The sequence below is a fragment of the Helianthus annuus genome, chromosome 14, assembly GCF_002127325.2.
Source record: "Helianthus annuus cultivar XRQ/B chromosome 14, HanXRQr2.0-SUNRISE, whole genome shotgun sequence".
Taxonomy (NCBI): Eukaryota; Viridiplantae; Streptophyta; class Magnoliopsida; order Asterales; family Asteraceae; genus Helianthus; species Helianthus annuus.
Genome location: NC_035446.2, coordinates 105,887,843 through 105,908,333, shown reverse-complemented (window position 1 = coordinate 105,908,333; position 20,491 = coordinate 105,887,843). Strand labels below are relative to the sequence as shown.

Genomic DNA, 20,491 nt, shown 5'->3' with positions numbered 1-20,491 from the left:
TGGACATGATGAACAGGATCTGTAAACCATATTTGGATAAATTTGTAATTGTTTTCATAGACGATATACTTATTTATTCAAAAAGTCAGGTCGAACATTGTCAGCACTTGCATGCACTCTTAACTTTGTTAAGAAAAGAAAAGTTGTACGCTAAATTCTCGAAGTGTGAATTTTGGCTACAAGAAGTGCAATTTTTAGGACACATGGTGAATCACGAAGGTATTCACGTAGATCCTGCTAAGATAGAAGCAATTACCAATTGGAAGGTTCCGCAAACTGCAATGGAAATTCGAAGTTTTATAGGATTTGCTGGATATTATAGACGGTTTATTAAGGATTTTTCCAAGATAGCTATACCATTAACTAAGCTAACCTGTAAAGCCACTAAGTTTGAGTGGGGACCTAAACAAGAAGAGGCCTTCAGAATCTTAAAGCAGAAATTAACCAATGCTCCAATCTTAGCCTTACCAGAAGGAACAGAAGATTTTGAGGTATATTGTGATGCTTCAAAATTAGATACGGATGTGTGTTGATGCAACGCAAGAAGGTAATTGCGTATGCTTCCAGACAATTGAAAAAGCACGAAGAAAACTATACGACTCATGATTTAGAATTAGGAGCTATAGTTTTTGCCCTTAAGATATGGAGACATTATCTGTATGGAAGTAAGTTTACTATTTATACAGATCATAAGAGTTTAAGGTATATATTTGGACAAAAAGAGTTAAACATGAGGCAAAGAAGATGGATGGAAATCCTGAGTGATTACGACTGTGATATTCAATATCACGAAGGAAAGGCAAACGTAGTCGCAGACGCCTTAAGTCGTAAGTATCATGAGAAGCAAAGGCGAGTCCGTGCCCTTAGAATAAATCTACAAGTAGATTTAATGGAACAATTAAAGGAAATTCAGGAAACGGCAATCAAGGACGATGCCGAAGGAATGAAAGGTTACCTAAAAGAATTGGAACAAGGAAATGATGGAATTTGGAAATTCCACAAAAGCAGAATTTGGGTACCTAAACAGGGAAATTTAAGGTCAAAGATTTTAGACGAAGCTCATAAATCTAGGTATACTGTACATCCAGGAAACAATAAGATGTACCAAGATTTAAGAAAGAATTTCTGGTGGATAGGAATGAAGAAGGATATAGCCGAAAACGTATCTAAGTGTCTAACTTGTTCACAAGTTAAGCCGAACATCAGAAACCTTCAGGTCTGCTACAACAGTTAGAAATGCCTGTATGGAAATGGGAACTCATAACAATGGACTTTGTTACTAAGTTACCCAAAACCAGAAAAGGTAATGATGCCATTTGGGTGATCGTAGACCGATTAACCAAATCCGCTCATTTTCTACCAATAAAGGAAACCTTTAGCATGGAAAGGTTAGCCAAGTTGTACGTAGATGAAATAGTATCCTTACATGGAGTTCCACTCTCCATTGTATCGGATAGAGATAGTCGTTTCACTTCCCGTTTTTGGACAAGCTTCCAAGAATCAATGGGAAGCCGACTCAATTTAAGTACTGCATATCATCCACAAACAGACGAACAAAGTGAAAGGACGATCCAAACCCTAGAAGACATGCTCCGCGCATGTGTAATTGACTTTGGAGGTAATTGGGATAACCATTTACCATTAATCGAATTCTCCTATAATAATAGTTATCATTCAAGCATCGAAGTCGCTCCATTCGAAGCACTGTATGGACGCAAGTGCAGAACTCCAGTATGTTGGGCAGAAATAGGAGAAAGTCAATTATCAGGTCCAGAAATCGTGCAAGAAACCACTGACAAGATAACACAAATCAAGGAAAGACTAAAGACGGCTCGAGATCGCCAAAAGAGCTATGCAGACAATCGCCGTAAGCCACTCGAATTCCAGATAGGAGACAAAGTACTTTTGAAAGTATCTCCTTGGAAAGGAGTAGTACGATTTGGAAAGAAAGGAAAACTGAGTCCAAGATATGTTGGACCATTCCCAGTGATTCAACGAATCGGACCAGTTGCTTATCGCTTACAACTACCAGAAGAACTAGCTGGAGTACATGATGTATTTCATGTATCTAATCTTAAGAAATGTCTATCAGACGAATCCTTGGTAGTACCTCTTCAAGATGTGGAGGTAAATGAAAAGCTGAAATTCATAGAGAAACCTTTACAAATAGAAGATAAGAAAATTAAGTTTCTCAAACACAAGCGACTAGTACTGGTGAAAGTCAAATGGAATTCAAAAAGAGGACCAGAATATACTTGGGAACTGGAGTCAGAAATGAAGCGAAAATACCCTCATCTATTTCAATAAATCTCGAGGACGAAATTTTTCTTAAGGTGGGGAGGATGTAACAACTCTCATTAAAATTTATAATTAGAATGATAATTAGCCAATAAGGAAACCCTAATTGAGACACCCAAATAATTCCGCACTAATCCTAAAATTTTCGGAACAATCGGAATCAGGATCAGGGCCCCTAAAACTCAGGGGGGGTAAACCCTAGTTGATAATTATCTTAAAATCGTGTTGTACAGATTGAAATTCAAATTTTTGGTGATTCATGCAAGCTAGTCCCGAAACCAACTAGCATAGGTATATAGACTGCACCCTTTACGGACCGTAAAGGGAAAAGCCATACGGTCCGTAAGGGAGTCCCAAATTTCACTATAAATAGCAGACATTGGCAGTAGCCTTTAGAAGTTGAAACGACGTTAATACGCTCTGTGTACGTCAAGATAGATCAGTAATATCACAATTAAACACACACTGCTTTCGAATCGCTGCCACAAAACAGGGTAATTACTCGATCGCTATTACGATTCATTTTCCGAGATCAATATATCCAAAGAATGTTTAAGTGCCGCCCACATTGGGTTATACTTTGTCGTTCGTCGTTAAATCGATGAATGTTTAAGTATTGCACTTTGTCGTTCATTGTGAGAATTTGATTTCATGAGTTATCGTGACTGCTGTATTGATCACTGACCCAGTTTTGTGTGCATTATTATTGAAATTAGGTTAACCAAGCTAAATCATATTCTGTTCGTGTTAAATCTGCAATGTGAGTCATTCTCTTTTTATCAACTGTTTTACAATACTCCAAATTATTTTCAGAATTATAATTACTGTGATTAAGTTGATGTAATCACCAAATTACAGCCAGTATGTGGGGTATTGTGCACATTACTATTGTTTTTATCACAATTAGGTGGGCGAACCTAAAATTTAGTGATACGTCATTCATTGGGGCAGCCAATGGTGATATGACCACTGTCACAGATCCGGTCGAGTGACAAATACTGTGGGTAGTTGGTTGATATAAGAAACATGTGTAGAAGATCTTAACACTGTGAATTATAACAATTGTGTCGTTTTAGTAAAATGAATGATTCACTCAGTATTTCCCCGCTGACAAAACCTTTTTCAAACATGTTTCAGGTGATCTACTGTAATTCAGGAAAAGTGCCGGGGAGCATTTCAAGCTTAAGATAGTGGCTCAGTATAAAATAAAGAAATATGTTTTGAAATAAAGATTTATCAGAAAAAATCTTATTATTGTAAATTATCGGGGTTTTAGCCCGAATTATGAAATAAAATAATCGGGAAAAGTTTTTAGCTTTATAACGATCCTGATGTTAAAGAATTCCGCTGCTAAAATCACATAAATAAATATCACGGGATTTCTGTCCCGCGGCTCCTGAAACGGGTCAAACCGGGTCGGGGGCCGTGACACCCTAGACGACTTTTCCTCTCCCATTCATCCGTCTGCCATCTCCTAACTTCTCCTCTCAAATCTCTAATGTTGTCGATGGATTCAGCACCATATCCGCCGCTGCGCATCCTCCAAACCCACCAAGGCCACCGCTGCGCATCCTCCAAACCCACCATGGCCGCCGCTGCACATCCTCCAAACCCTAGATCTGATACTGGAGCACTCTAGATAGGTATGTACGCCGTCATTTTGTAATCAATTATGCTATTGGTTTGTTCATATTTTTATTTAATTGCAACATTTAATCGTTTTAGGCTTTCAAAAATACGATTGTTGCAACTCAAGTATGTAGAAATGGAGCTCATGTTGTGTATTATATATTACCATTTGTAATATAAATTATGTGATTATGGGCATAACTGTATGATTGTGTAGGATACCTAAAATATATATTTTTGGCTTATATGGAAAATTAACTACACAATTTTACTTTTTGTATGAATTTCTAGAGTGTGAAACTTTGCTATATGATCATCCTACACTCATGCGCATTTCTAGAGTGTGAAACTTTACATTTCTCTTTTGTTGTTTGCAAGTGGATCCTAATACAACGAGGTTAACTTTACAAGTTGTAAGTGTTTAAGTTGACAATATATGCGCATTGAAGGTTCGTTTAATATACCATTATTTTTGGCTAATTTTTAATGAATTTTGGAATGTGAATAACCCAGGCACAAATACGAGCTAAATTTGTTAAACGTTATGACGGGGATCCTAAAGTTGGTAGGCGTACTCCCCATGGGATTATTTTGTTTAGAACATATCTTAATTTTTTTATTATTAGTTATTCTTATAAACTAATCGTTTTTAATTGGTTGTTTTATTTAGGTGAGATTGTATACTTTCATATGGGAAGGGGATGCAACAGCAACTGAGCGACAAATGAGCTGAGATAAGACACTCAAATCATAGACCTGATATATGTTAGAAGTAGAAACGATTTCATTAAAAAAGTTACAACGAGCCATTTCCTGATGCGGAAATGGAAAACTATTGCTCGACGTGTTTAAGATAAAACAAGTCAGCGTTTTTTATATGTATCCGTATTAGGATTGTAGTTTCACTTTGTCATTAGACTTATGTAATATGTATATTAGGCACGTTTAATTTTAGTTTCAATAAGACCATTAAATATTCAAAGTATTGTTATGTGTTAAACCGTGTGTTATTTATATTAGATAAGGATGCGAATGTTATTTCTTACCTACCATACGTGTTGTTAAGTTATTTATATTAAATTTAATTTTATTTAAGTTTAATCAAAACTGAACAAATGCAAAGCATTCTCATTTGTGAAACCGCGTGTATACGCGGACTCTAACCTAGTTACTTATATTCACTTTCAATAACAATTTAGAATTACAATAAACTACTTTTTTTTAATTTCCCATCATCCAATAAAGTAATTTAGTTTTTTCAAAACTAAAGTTGATACTTATCGTATTAGGGGAAGGTTCAAATGAAAACCACTAGTTATTGTGAAAACTTGAAAACTCAAAAAGTACAGGGGTATTATCGTCCATACGTTCTAACTGATATATCCCGTTCTTATCACGCCCAAATTACGCAATCCAAATCACTTGTTTTTAGGTGTGTATAATCTAATTCAAATCAACGATTCTGCATATCAATTCCGTATTGGATTCAACTTCCTGTTCCTACATATACGACATTATACTCATCTGAATTCTGTATCGATTACAATGTCTACCGAAGGTATTTCATAATCATTCTTGATCGATATAATTTATTAATGATTTATTCATGTTATTCGCTATTTTTTTTGTTAATATGTACATCGATAATCGTGATTTTGTTGTTGTTATGTTGATTAGGTCATTCCTCTGCGTTAAATTCAAACAACAACACGATGAATTCAGATTACAGTTCAAGTGTATCTGTTGATCGAGGAAAAAGACCTATGTATGAAGATGATACTTCACAAACGAAATCGCATGATGTTGCTTCTTCGAGTTCTGTTGGTCATTCATCGTCTAATTCTGTTATTCTGCATTCCGATGGTGTTCAATTTGCCGGTGTAGATCACAGAGGTATAATAATATATGATTAATATATTACATAAGTGTGTTATATTGTGTTTATGTGTTATATATGATTAATTCTATTGTTCATATGCATGTTTACAACCACTGTATAATTTCACATACGCAACAACATTTTTACACATGAACTTGAATACATTTAGTACCATTACACGTATGTAATACATTCTTATGTATTGTACATGTTACATATCATCCACATCATTTAACTATGTGTATGATGCACATGTGTATGTTAAATATGTTATTGTATATTGTTTGTACACGCCTGATATACATGTATGTGATTTTTTTTTTGTTATTAGTGTGTATAATGATAATGTCATGTAATACTTCTCATATTATCTTATAGGTCGTGTATCTAGCAAAATATATATCACTCCAGGCGGAACGAGCTATTGGATACCTGATGTTCCTGTTGAGTTAAAACCTGTTTTAGGTCGTTACTATGATACTTGGGACGATGTTGTCAATATGTATGACACATATGCTGATGCATCTGGGTTTTCTACTCGAATAGGCTACAAAACGAGTTCAAGGCATCGTCACACATAAATATATTGTGTGTAACAGGGCTGGTAAACCAAAGCTGCAAGATTTTGACTCGAGTACTGTTATTGATGTTTCAAATTGTCGTCGAAGCAGGTTCAAAGTGACAAATTGCAAGGCACGTATCAAATTAAGTGTGGATCCTATAACATCAAAGTTTTGTCTATATGGATTCGTCGAAGCGCACAACCATTCTCTTGTCGATACAGACAACATGGAATTCACGAAAAAAGAAGGAAGCTCGATTTCTTTGATCAACAATTTATTCACAAGCTAAGCCTAAATAAAATTGGTGCAACTGTTGCACATAGGCTACAATGTTCACTGAAAGGTGGCCACCAGAATGTTCGTGGTACTAAAACAGATTACAAAAATGCTGCTAGGGATATACGGCTTTTTATTGGTGAACGAGACGCACAAATGATTGTCGATACGATGAATGCTCGTAAATCGAATTTGCCCAACTTCTTCTTTGAGTTTACGGTAGTTGGAAATGAGTTAAGGTCATTGTTTTGGGCTGATGATGTGTCGAAATGTAACTACGAGGCGTTTGGTGACGTTCTAGGTTTTGATGCAACATATCATACAAACCTGTAAGTTTTTTTTTATTATTTTCAATATGTTATATAACACACATGTAACACTGATTTAATGTATATACGGTATGTAATGTTTTTTTTCAATGTGTAATACAACCTGCATTATCATATGTATATTTATGACGTGTTTCCTGTTTTTTTATCAGGTATAAAATGATCTTCGTGCCTTTTACGAGTGTGGACCATCATAAAAAATGTGTGACATTTGGGGCAGGACTTATATATGACGAAACTATCGAGTCTTACATATGGTTACTTAAAATGTTCCTCAAAGCTCATAAAAAACAACCGTTGTTGACCTTAACCGATCAAGACGCATCCATGAAACAGGCTGTTGCTGCTGTCTTTGACAAGTCAATACATCGGTTGTGCATGTGGCATATTGTTAAAAAGATACCTGCTAAGGTATGATCACATTCATATGTGTACAGCCTTTTTTTTTGTTACTGTTTGTATACCATTACACAATACTTCATATTATAATATAAATTTGTGTTTTATATAATCTAATTGTGCTAAACTGTTGTTGATAATTTATAGATATCGGGTGACTCATCATCAAATGCTGATCTACGTAAATCGATACACAAATTGGTATGGAACCTGTTTATCACACCTGCAGAGTTTGAAGAAAGATGGCAGATACTTATGAATGGCTTAGAGTTGAGTGATAATAACTGGTTGAATGAAATGTTTTCCATTCGTGATCAATGGGTCCCTTGCTATTTTCGAGAGGTTCCTATGTGTTGTTTGATGAAAACAACGTCTAGATGCGAGAGCTCGAACGCGCTGTTTAAAGTACATTCTGGTGGAACCAATACTTTGGTGCAGTTCATGATGTGTTTTGATACAGCAATCGATGGTCAGCGTCAGAAGCAGCGCCAAGCAGAGTTTGACAGTAACACGACAACGCCGTTTATGCCTAACAAGATTCCTATAGAGATGCATGCCTTTGATATATACACCCGTACAATATTCCTAGAAGTGCAGAAGGAGATTTACAAAGGATTGACACACTGTTTTATAATTAGATGCGAGGAACTTGATGGTATTAAGTTCTATACTATTGCACATACGAACAAGAGTTGCAAAATTGTCAATGAATATAAGGTACCAACATTCTTTTCTTTTCTTATGTTTTTTTATGATGAATTCTGATTTATTCTGACTAATTTATAATATTAACTGCCAATGTATGTGTAATATGTATTAACATTACCATAATGCATTACACATGTGCATACTAACCGTAAGTATATGTTGCACATGTGTATTCAATCCAACCAAACACTTTTTTAACTGTTTGTTGATTTGACATTTTTTAAATATACATTTTTTAATTAATCTGACCGTCGTTATTTTTACGTGTAGGTTGAACTTGATGTGCGCGATAACACGGTTTCTTGTACGTGTATGTGTTTCACTCGTAACGGCTACTTGTGTAGGCATGTTTTTTGTGTATTCAGGTTCAACCAGATTGATAAGATTCCTGATAAATATCAGTCCAGCCGGTGGGATAGGGATGTGCTTCCAAACAGGGTTCATGCTATTTCAAATAGATATGCAGCTGACAATGACCCAGAGTCTGTAATAAGGAACGAGATATTTGATTTGATTGGTCAGTGTACTATCCGTTTGAGACGTAAACCTGACAAACTGTCTGCACTATCTACACAAATAAGAGAGATCAGAGATATCATATACGAGGAGTTTCCATCTGAACCAGATTGTAACAATAAGAGTGCGGTTATAAGTGATATCATCGGGCAGCCCGAAAACGTTGAAGTTACTATTCACCCACCACAAGGCATCAGGAATAAAGGGTGTGGCACCAACAAGCGGCTAATTGGTCCGGGAGAGAAAGCTGTAGAGAACCACAAAAAGAACCCGCGTTTATGTCATCGATGTAACAAGTATGTGTATGATCATGATAAACGTAACTGTGCGAAAGTGCAAGCCGCTAAAGAGGCGGCAGCAGCTGCTGCTAAAGAGGCTGCAGCCGTATCTGGTTCTGGTCGTTAAGTTGGCGTTGGTTGTTAATCTGCTGGTCATTATGAATTACGTTTACATACATTTTATGTTTTTTACGTTTTACTCATTGTACGTACTTGCAATAATAACTGTGTTTTAGACCTCGTACCTATGTTGATAATTCTGGTTTATGTCATGTTTGACTTTATATTGCATAAATGCAAAATATACTTTCTGGTTTCGATTTAGTTTTTTAATACACATGTATATGATAGTTTAATATTACACATGTGCAAAAAAAGATGTTTTTAAAACTAAATATATTTTTTTTGCTCTTCTTTTTTTTTTTGTATTACATATATGTAGTGATTCGTTTTGTATTCAATATTACATCATATGTATGATACCTGTTTTCCTTTTATATTACACATGTGTATGATATCTTATTATTACATATCTGCAAAAATTTTTTTAACTAAATATGGTTTTTTTTATTACATATACGTAGTGTCTCGTTTTTGTATTCAACATTACATCATATGTATTATACCTGTTTTCGATTTAGTTTTATATTACACATGTGTATTATATTTTATTATTACACATGTGCAAAATGATGTTTTCCTATAACTAAATATGGTTTTTTGTATTACATATACGTAGTGATTCGTTTTTTTTCCGTTTTTTTTTTTTTTTTGTATTCGATATTACATCATATGTATGATACATGTTTTCCTTTTATATTACACATGTGTGTGATAGTTTATTGTTACACATGTGCAAACATATATTTTTTTTTACATATACACAGTGATTCGTTCTGTATTCAATATTACATCATATGTATGGTACCTGTCTTCGATTTAGTTTTATATTTCACATTTATTCAACGCTAGTTTTATATTTCACATTTATTCAACGCAGTGCCATGGTTTTTTTTACCATACATATGTGTGTGATCAAGGTTTGATTTACACACGCGTGATATATATGTTTTATAGCATACGTAAACCACTAATAAACCACATATATTGTATGAACCATAGACATACCACTACCTAACGGGTGTAGCCACACATGCTAAACACCTAAGTCATTCAACAGTATAACATGATCTAAAGACCAAAAGTAAGGTCTAACAACTTATTACACACGAACATTAGTGGTTTGTAACCAACAAAATAAAGTGTTAATGACCGTAACTATCAGGCGACTTTCTTTTTGTCCGCTACTTTCCTCGCATCTTCAATCACCTTTCGTTTGAGCAGATTCGCATCTGAAAGCAGTATCTTCGCAGCATACTTCATTCTGAGATTTTTTATTTGTTCTTGTTGTTCTGATTCTTTATTGTTGAACCCGCAATTAAGTGGCTTGCTACTTCCAAAGTAGGCCTCCATGTGCCTCATGGCAAATATTCCACAATCTGTGAAGTTTTCCCTTGTTCCCCAGTCAATCACTCTTCGTCTCGGGGCTACATGTGGTATAGATAGGGCCTTTGGGTGTTTCACTTCTTTCAAGTAAGCAGAAAATATGTGCCTCTGCATTCAATAAATCAATCATTAAACATATATTAAATATAACACGCATTACATATATGAATTATACATTAAATTTTCAAGATTGTTGTACACTTACAACTTTACACGGCGTCCCTTTTGATAGAAATTTTGGATTGTCCTTCAGCGAAACCCAACAATTTTCCTTGTGCATGTTGTCAATGACTTCAATAGCTGGACAATTCATGTCAAAGCACACCAGGTAAAAATGGTGGTGTTCAAACATTGGGAAAATGATGACGTCATATGATGTGAGATCCATTTAGCTAGCTGACCATCTACCACTGCAAGCAAACTGTTTTTAAAAGCTCTCGATCTTGACTCCATCGTTTTTATACCAGTTAGCATCCACGGGATCTGTGTAATAAAATAAAGTTAACGTTGCCAGTTATATAATAACTGAAATCGATTGTAAGCAGTCTATGATTCAACAGAAATACTCTCAACAGTTTCTATCCTTTTCAGACTCAGATCTGCAACACAGTTATGATATAAACAGTCTGCAGTTTTTTGTCTGAAATCACAAAATTTTAAGTTCGATTCAGCAACACCCTTAAATACTATCAGCAGCTGACTTATGATTTATTGGAGTTTCTAAAATCATAACATATCTAAATTTCGAGTACAGTTAAATCTGTTTTGGTTTTAATCTGATTTGAATAGTGACGTGTATTTTTTTAATGAAACTCAATGAAACAGCTTCACCGAAACAGATTGAAAAAAGGACACGTGTTCAAACTCGTTCAAATCAGCCAAATTTTAACCGAAAACGATCGAAACAATGATACAATCAATGTAAACATCTTAGAAATCACAAACACCACACTGAAACGATTCAAAATTCACCGAAATCAATCGGTTCAGTCCGAAAACAACCGAAATTCGATTCGTTTTCACCGAAACTCGTTCGATTTGAACAATACTTACACGATTACAACTAATAACGAGATAAAAAAATGTTGTAGTTCGCATGTGTAATATTACACATGTGTATGTGTACTACACGTGTGTATTATTACACATGTGTACGATTAAAAAAAACATGTAAAAAAAATCACCGAAACAATGACTAATATCAAATTTGTAATTGCCGTACACATAAATATATATATATATATATATATGCATACACGTATTCCATACTTACAAATGTCGATGAGTAGCAAAATAACCGTCTAGGCGTTCCGGTGCTTTTATTTCTTTCCTGGTAGTTCAGCACAGCTGCCCAACAGTCTATGGTGTTTCCATACACTTGTTTTCCCGGTATCATGTGTGTCATCAGGTACGCCTTTAATTGTAATCCATATCCCGTTTCGAAGATTTCTTTGCTGTTATACACAACACGTACGTGTATGTGAACATATTCATGTTATACGTAAACTATTATATTGAACATGCGTTATAATACTTACAAAAATGACGGCTGTACTTCTGGCCCTTCTGCTTCCATTTGTTCTTGTTCGTCATCTATTGCGTACACTCCCTTTGATGTTGTTTTCGGTAACTCTTTCTTTGGTGACTTTTTCTTATCTGCTTCACTTTTTTCTTTATCGATCTCCAACATGTACATCCAAACTAGCTGCTCTTCATTTGTCATCGGTTCGTTGATTTCAACTAGTTCACACATACGAGCTGGCTCGTCCTCGGATTCTTGTGAGCTAATGTCAAGGCTGAAGCTCGGCTCTGTGTTGTCTCTTTTTTTCCTTTTCTGGCCAATGCTGTCGACCTTTGCAATAATCTCTCCGATATTTTCTTCCACAAACTGGGTCCAGTCACTTTGTGCATTTTGTTCCCCGATATCCACTGTATCTACATATACAGATTTGTATTTGTCTACGAAACTTTTTATTTCATGAATATCTGGGAAGGACGAACATGCTTCACACAAAGCTTTTTCAACCAGTTTTTTGTCACGTGCTATATTCTTGAACAAAGCGTCTAGCTTTGTGACATGTCCCTGTTAAAAAAAAAATATAACTAATAACATTAAACTTATAACATAACACATACACATGTAATATAACGTCATTTTAATATATCACACTGACCATATTATTCTGAATGAACATGCGAAAAAAATATATAATAATAATAATAATAATAATAACAACAACAACAAAGTAATAATAATAATAATAATAATAATAATAATAGTAGTAGTAGTAGTAAATAAATAAATAAGATTATAATAAAATAAAATACAATAAACACACGTGTTAATGCAACCGAAATGAAAAACCACTTTTAATGCGAAACTCGAAAACTAATTAAAAAAAAAGCGTAAAAAACACACCAATTTTTTTTACAGTTTTTTAATTAAAAAATCGCTAGTTTTTATATAAATCACAAAAAAGTAGTACACATGCGTAATAATACGCATGTGTAGTACACATCATATATATTACACACGTGCATTAACTTCGGTATGTTAAACATGCACGTATGCGTATGTGCATATAATGCACATGTGTAATACTGATTATATCCAATATAATATACTAAATATACCGTAACTGAATGGACATGTGTAACACATTGCAAATGCATTATGAATGCGCATGTGCAATACATTTGTATATAAAAAAAATTAGTACACATGTGTAATAATTAACATGTGTAGTACACATCATATATATATATATATATATATATATATATATTACACATGTGCATTAAATTTGGTATGTTAAACATTCACGTATGCATGTGTGCATATGATACACACGTGTGATACTGATTATATCCAATATAAATATATTTAGATATACCATATCCTGAATGCACGTGTGTAACACATTGCAAATGCATTATGAATGCGCATGTGCATTACATTTTTATATTAAAAAAAAAGAAAGAAAAAACTGTAGTACACATGTGTAATAATACACGTGTAGTACACATCATGTATATTACACACGTGCAATAACTTCGGTATGTTAAACATGCACGTATGCTTATGTGCATATGATACACACGTGTAATACTGATTATATCCAATATAATATACTAAATATACCATATTCTGAATGCACGTGTGTAACACATTGCAAATGCATTATGAATGCGCATGTGCAATACACTAAAACAACTCTATGTGTTCAACACGTATTAATAATCATTACACACGTTTATATATCATACCGTCAAATCTTGTGGTGTGTCTTTATTTCCATGTTCATCTTCACTTTCATCCCCATTCAAGTCCAAGTACTGATCCCTCAAACATCCCTTGCCGAAACCTCCGTTTTTTATCTCAAGTTTTGCCCTCGACCGTAATCTTTCCATTGTCCAGAATTTCAATGGGGTTGTCGTGCGTTCTACATTCAACGGTGGTACGTTAAATCTGTCGACATACAACAGCTGCATTTTTTTGTTACATTGTATATGAGTTAGCGATGATGTTAATTATCAAAACATATATGTAGTGCATAGATAATAATATATATTATATGTATCAAACAACACTTACCACTAAGATTGTCAATGCGCCTGTGAAAAATGAAATCTTATCGCATCTTTTCCAACCCTTTTTACAGTTTTTGATTAAACGGGTGATGTATGAACACCAATTAATGTCAGACAGGTCGGTATCATCATCGATGTGGTGTAGAAATTCGAGCTTGCACTTCCCATGATCTTGAGCTTCGACAATAGTGGTAATGAATAATGTTAAGAAATCTAGCTTGAACATAATGCCATCATCGTCGCCGTTATCGTGCATCCGGGATACTACTTGAGATGTTGTAACGTAAGACCCTTCATACATGGCTTTCCAACTCTTAGCATTTCCAGTGAAGTTCCTTTTGTACTTTAGAGTTTCCAAAATGACTCCACTGTTTGGTACTCCAAGCAGTTGGTGGATTGAGTCGTCGTCTACCTTAATAATGTCACTTCCCAGATTTATCGCCATTTCTTCGGGATCGAAGTTGTCAACTACGAAGTGGCCAAGTTTTGAAGGAATCCCATCAACTTGGAATGATAGTAATTTTCCAAATCCCAAACTTCTTACAGCATCTCGCTGTTTTTTTGACAAACCCTTTATTCCCAAATACATCTGTCGTGGAGATGTACGTGTTCGTATCGAGCACCATTTAATATTCTCTTCAGACTTACTTTTTTTAACATCTTTATTTTTTGCTGTTGAACGTTTTCTCTTTTTGGCCCCAGCTGAGTTGTCTTTGTCTTCTACATACAAATAATAGTTTAGTTATTAAAATGATAAAAACATCACGTTAACATGAATATGAATATTATGTGAACATGAAGTATCTAAGATTGATGAAAACTTGATTGAAACTGATAAACGACTGTAATCACTGTAAACATGCTCAAACAATTTGATAATCGCACCAAATCAAACCGATATCAATAAAACTTTTCTGAAAACTTTAAAAACTTTCATAGAAACTAACCGGAATCGATTGTGAGCAGTCTATGATTCAACAAAAATGATCTAAACTCAACAGGTTTACATCGAAATCATTGATAAATCTCAACAGTTTATGTCTTTTTTATATTCAGTTCTGCGGCACAGTTATGACATAAACAGTCCGCTGTTTTTGTCCGAAATCACAAAATTTTGTCCGCAGTTTATAAATTACAAACATCACACCGAAACGATTCGAAATTCACTGAAAATTAATCGATTCAGTCCGAAATCAGCCGAAATTCGATTCATTTTAACCAAAAACTCGTTCGATTCGAACGATGATTACACGTTTACAATGATTATCGCGATAAAAAAATGTTGTAGTGCACATGTGTAATATTATACATGTGTATGTGTCATACACGTGTGTATTATTACACATGTGTCATTATTACACATGTGTCCTCCTCGTGCATTACATATACGTGTGCGATACGTTTACATTTGATTACACGTGTGTATTTCAATACAAACATATAATAAGTTGTAAGGGGCCCTAAGTTGTCATTAATATCATGCTAATGTACAGTTAATAACACATGTGTAATATTACATACTATTCAACACATGTAATATATTACATATATATAACACGTGTAATATACACGATGTCTAACCTTTGTTTGCAGATTTATTAATTTTATCCTTTGACACGTTCGGGGGTCTCCTTGCTTTCTTGAGTATAGTATTTGTGTCTGTAAACAATAAGAACATATATTTTAACATTATTACAAATATCAATCGTAGTGTTTTTTTCAAAATAAACTAATGTGCATGTTTAACTGTTACAAAATTATAACATACCAACTTCTTTGTCGCTAGCAGCTTTGTTTTCATTGGTTTGATTTTCAACTTTGTTTTCGGCGTCGTCCACGTTTATGTCTTTAACATCTTTGATCTTATTTTCAGCGTTGTTTTCCTTGTTTTGCACTTCAACCATTTTCTTGTTTCCGTCTTTTGGTTTATACACAACTGTCAATTTCTTGATTGTGTTCTTACTAGGGGTTGACTGTTTAGGTTTGGCGTCTTCATTGGTTTCTCCTTTGCTGGGTCGTGCCATTTTTTTTGCTGCGCATGACAAAAGTAAATTATATCATGTTCCATATCATTAACATATTCCCAAAAATATCATTATATAGCCCAAAATTGATACACGCATGTACTACATGTGTGCAACAATACCTTAACATAAAAGTGTATTATAAGCTATCAATACCATTCATGTGTAACACATCATATATACAGTGCATCAACAAACGACTCTATTACAATTTTGATAATACCAATCATGTGTAATAAATAATAATCAGAAATTCATGTATGAAACCATATACATTACATATATATGAACGTACATGTGTTATACAATATGTTAAGGTGTACACGTGTGCAATACATATAATATGAGTTTAGCAATATCACTCGTGTGTGATACAATATGTTAAGGTGTACACGTGTGCAACGGTGCATGAATATACAAGTGTAATATATACCATTAATATCACTGATGTGTAACACATGTGTAATATAAACATTAATACACACGTGTAACCGTGCATCAACAAACGAGTATATTACAATTTTGATATTATCAATCACGTGTAATACGTCATACTCATTAATACACGTGTGAAACCATATACATTATATATATTAAAGCACATGTGTAATACATCATAATCGGTTATTTTTTGATCTATCATACATGATACGATACATATATTATGATTTTAGCAGTATCACTCGTGTGTAATACCTTGTATTAAGGTGTACACGTGTGCGGTAATACATGAACGGAAATGTTATTTTTGATTTCTCATATGTGATACAATACATATGATATGAGTTTAGCAATATCACTCGTGTGTAATACATCGGAACCGGAAATACATGTGTGAAACCATATACATTATATCTATGAATGCACATGTGCATTATACATCAACAAACAAATATAAATTAGTTTATAAGTATCACTCGTGTGTAATACAATATATTTAAGGTGTACACGTGTTCAATAATACATGAATTGAAAAGTTATTTTGATTTCTCATGTGACATACAATATATTCAATAAGACACATGTGCTACAATACATTAACATCAAAACAACCATCATGATCTAAGTCATAAGTCATGTGTAATACATTATAGTTAGAAGTACATGTCACACCCCGACCACGTGGTACAACTAAACGTGGCGGAAACGTCGGGGAGTGTTGTAACAGAATCATTGTTTCATAACACATGGAAATTTGAATATTGTTTTATTGATTAAATGAACTCGTTGTTCTATTACAATCACATAAGTACAACTACGATCTTCCAAGTTTTAAAGTTGCTAAGGCACGAGTCCATCCTAAATGTAGCATGTATCAACAATCATCTCAAGACAGCACCTGAAACATGTGTAAAAATAGGTACGTCAGCATAAAAATGCCTGTGAGATACATAGGTTTTGTGAAAACGGAGTTCATGACTTATGTTTGAGAAAATGTTTAGTCATGAACTCTGTAAATTTGCTTTGTCTTGTAAATCATTTGAAAAACGATAGGATCAGATGATATGTATAAATAAGAGAATAATGTAGGGTTAACTGAATAACCTTGTAAAATGAGTTTGCATAAGTTAAGTTGTTTGAAAAACAATGTTTTAATAAAACGTTTATGGTATATATAAAATATACCTTGGTTTTAAGAAAGTTGAATAAGTAATATATTAAAATATATTTCAGTTCCAATATTGTTAACCCAAGTGTACTAAATAACGCCACGGTATGTAATGCAATGAAAACACTTATATATAAGAAGTACCAGCGGCGTATCTACCATGTTTTCATCACATTACACTCGTTCCGTTATCTAAACACTAACCAAAACCAAATTGTTTGATAGATAGTATATTAAATATACTTTAGTTGTTCAAAATAATAGTTTTCAGTAGTATATTACAAGTATACCTTGGATTTATAAATAACACATTAAACCATGTTTTAGTTTTGTAACTAACATATCAGTATATGCTTTGGATGTGATAAATAACATATTAAACTATGTTTTAGTTATGTAAGTAACATATCACAATATGCTTTGGATGATTACAAAATATATGTTGGTTCTGTACAATACCACACATGAGAGTATATCAAACTATACTTTTTGGGAGTATATCAAAATATACTTTAAAGGTGCGATTTAAGAATTCATTCAGACCTGGTGCATCAAACTACACCTTTGAGACTATAGGGATACCACAAAGGAAATCCCTATTTGGATGGAGAAACGAATTGGTTTCAGACATTCCATGACAACAGGAATGGGGTGTCTAGTCCTATAGCGCTATATCATACTACCAATCGGTCTGGTGAACAAAATAAGTACTATTCCAACAATTACTTTTGTAATTTTTGAGAAATCAGTGTTTAAACCATAGATAGTCATTTAGTTTGTCAAAAGATAAATACTATCATGTATAATCAATTATACTTTGAAATCATGAAAATAACAGATAGGTACACATGCTTCACCCCAAAACAGTTTGGAAAACAGTAAAAGAGGGGTTCAACGTACTCACCTGAGATTGCTTTGGATTCCTTGTATAATAACCGGATAATGCTAAAGATCACGGAATATCAACGGCACCTAATAGGTAGCTTATGTTAATATACCGGACCAAATCGGAAGGATCGGACAGTACGCGGGTTCGTAAACCAAACGAGTATGGAGACTCGTGTAATATGGCTTAGCAAAGCCTACATACTAAAATGAAACCTAATCTAAGTGCTTACGGTCCATCACGACCCGTTTAGGTAGCTTACGCTACCCTAACGCGTCGTTCGCGTAGAACGCGTTCGGAACGCCTAACATTGCGACCACACGGTATAACCTCGGAAGGTTATAGCTATGGTCACCTAATGTGTTTGGTCGGGTCCTAATGACTGACCAAATGGGTCGGGTTCGAAAGTATAAGCGATGGTTTAAATCGCTTACCTTACGACCCTATATAAGCACTAAACTAAAAGTGACGAGCTAAGCATGTTAGAACATGCTTAACTAAGTTTAGAAACAGGTTTGGCATCAAAACAAACGGCTTTGATGCCCACGAGTAGTTTGGTTACAAAATACGCAAGAATGCGCATTTTGGCCGAAACTACGACTCGTCACTGAGCCTAGATAACGTGGTAATCAGTAGGTATGGTCACTATGGACCATAACCATCGTGATCACGCTCACGTTATGAAGTTCCATGAACTTCACATTGACCAAAAGCTGGTCAATGCAGAAAGTCAATAAAACGTTGACTTTCGGACTCGAAAAGCGAATAAAAGAACGAAAGAAGACTTACGGAGGGTCCCCGAGTGCTAATCAAGATCAAATAGCTCAGGTATGAAACAATGGTTTCAACTTAGAGCTCTAAGATCTGATTTTGTGAATTTTACACTAAAGGGGGGGGTATTTATAGGAAAAGTGGAACCGTTAGGATCGTTTTATCGAATATCGTGCCTTGATCTCGTGCGTACATGTGTCCAAGTGGATAAGTTCAGTGAACTTGACCCTTGGCTCTTCGTTGGGTGAAAAGGCATCGCCCCTTGATCGAACGAAAGGCCAGATTCTGCATTAAATGCAAAATCTTCTGTCAGACATGTTCACGCGGCCCGCCTCATGTTTTGGGCAATCTTTACGCGGGCCGCCTGGCCCCTCTGATCTGCACCACTTGCAGAATTTACACTTTTGGTCCCTGTTGCGTGTTTAAGCTATTTCCAGCCCTTCTAAGACCTGTAAAGCCATCTTTAAGGCCCTAAAATGATGCCTAAACATTGTGGACATGAAACATGCCCAAAAATATGTCGGATGTCGGTTCGTTTGGCCGTACGATCGCGATGTTCGCTTAATTACGACGGAATGCGCATAAGCGTGAAAGACGATCCAAATGACGCGACAAATGGATTTTTCTCATGCCAAACACTAAGGCATAATATAAGGATGCTTACATAAATTTTTGGATGTCCGGATGTATTCAGAACGTGAGTTATGCGCGAAAGTGCAAACTTATGCACTTTTTGACACTTTTAGTCCCTGAATGGTCCAAAAGTTTGTTTTAGCATACCAAACCCCTCAAAGCCTATTTCTAAGCTATGTAAGGGATATATATGGTATGTTTAACTTATGGAAATGTTCCGGAATGTTCGTTATAGTTCAAATTGGCATACTTTCGCAGTTTGTCAAGTTTAGTCCCTGTAAGCGAATTAACTTGTTTTTGCCATACCAAAGCCTTCAAAACTTATTTCTAAGTTATGTAAAGGTTATTTAAGGTATGTTAAGTGTATGATGGTCTCCCGGAGTATTTGTCGCATTAAACTGAGTACGTTTATGCACCAGTTTGCGTATAATTCTCCAGAAAGCGTTGTAGAGTATGAAATTGAACAAGAATTGATATGTGCAAAGCATACACATATTTATACAAATCCCAAGTATGAAATACAATATTTCCCTGGTTTGGCATTTGTTTGATGGTTGAAGTGACACAGGTGTCACAGTCTCCCCTACTTTAGGAAA

General features: G+C 34.7%; 1 protein-coding gene across 1 annotated transcript; it reads left to right on the top strand.

Annotated features, from left to right (window-relative positions):
• The first annotated feature begins 5,472 nt into the window (after window positions 1–5,472).
• LOC110907077 (protein FAR1-RELATED SEQUENCE 5-like) lies at window positions 5,473–9,002 on the top strand. Its single transcript, XM_022152109.1, has 8 exons — window positions 5,473–5,485; window positions 5,605–5,820; window positions 6,185–6,308; window positions 6,406–6,477; window positions 6,693–6,974; window positions 7,127–7,385; window positions 7,521–8,090; window positions 8,352–9,002. The coding sequence occupies exons 1-8, from the start codon at window positions 5,473–5,475 to the stop codon at window positions 9,000–9,002; spliced, it is 2,187 nt and encodes a 728-aa protein (XP_022007801.1).
• Window positions 9,003–20,491: the final 11,489 nt, after the last annotated feature.

Coding starts and splice junctions, on each gene's coding strand:
- LOC110907077 (XM_022152109.1), top strand. Junction 5,821..6,184: donor TGCCGGTGTAGATCACAGAG/GTATAATAATAT, acceptor ATTATCTTATAG/GTCGTGTATCTAGCAAAATA. Junction 6,975..7,126: donor GCAACATATCATACAAACCT/GTAAGTTTTTTT, acceptor TTTTTTTATCAG/GTATAAAATGATCTTCGTGC.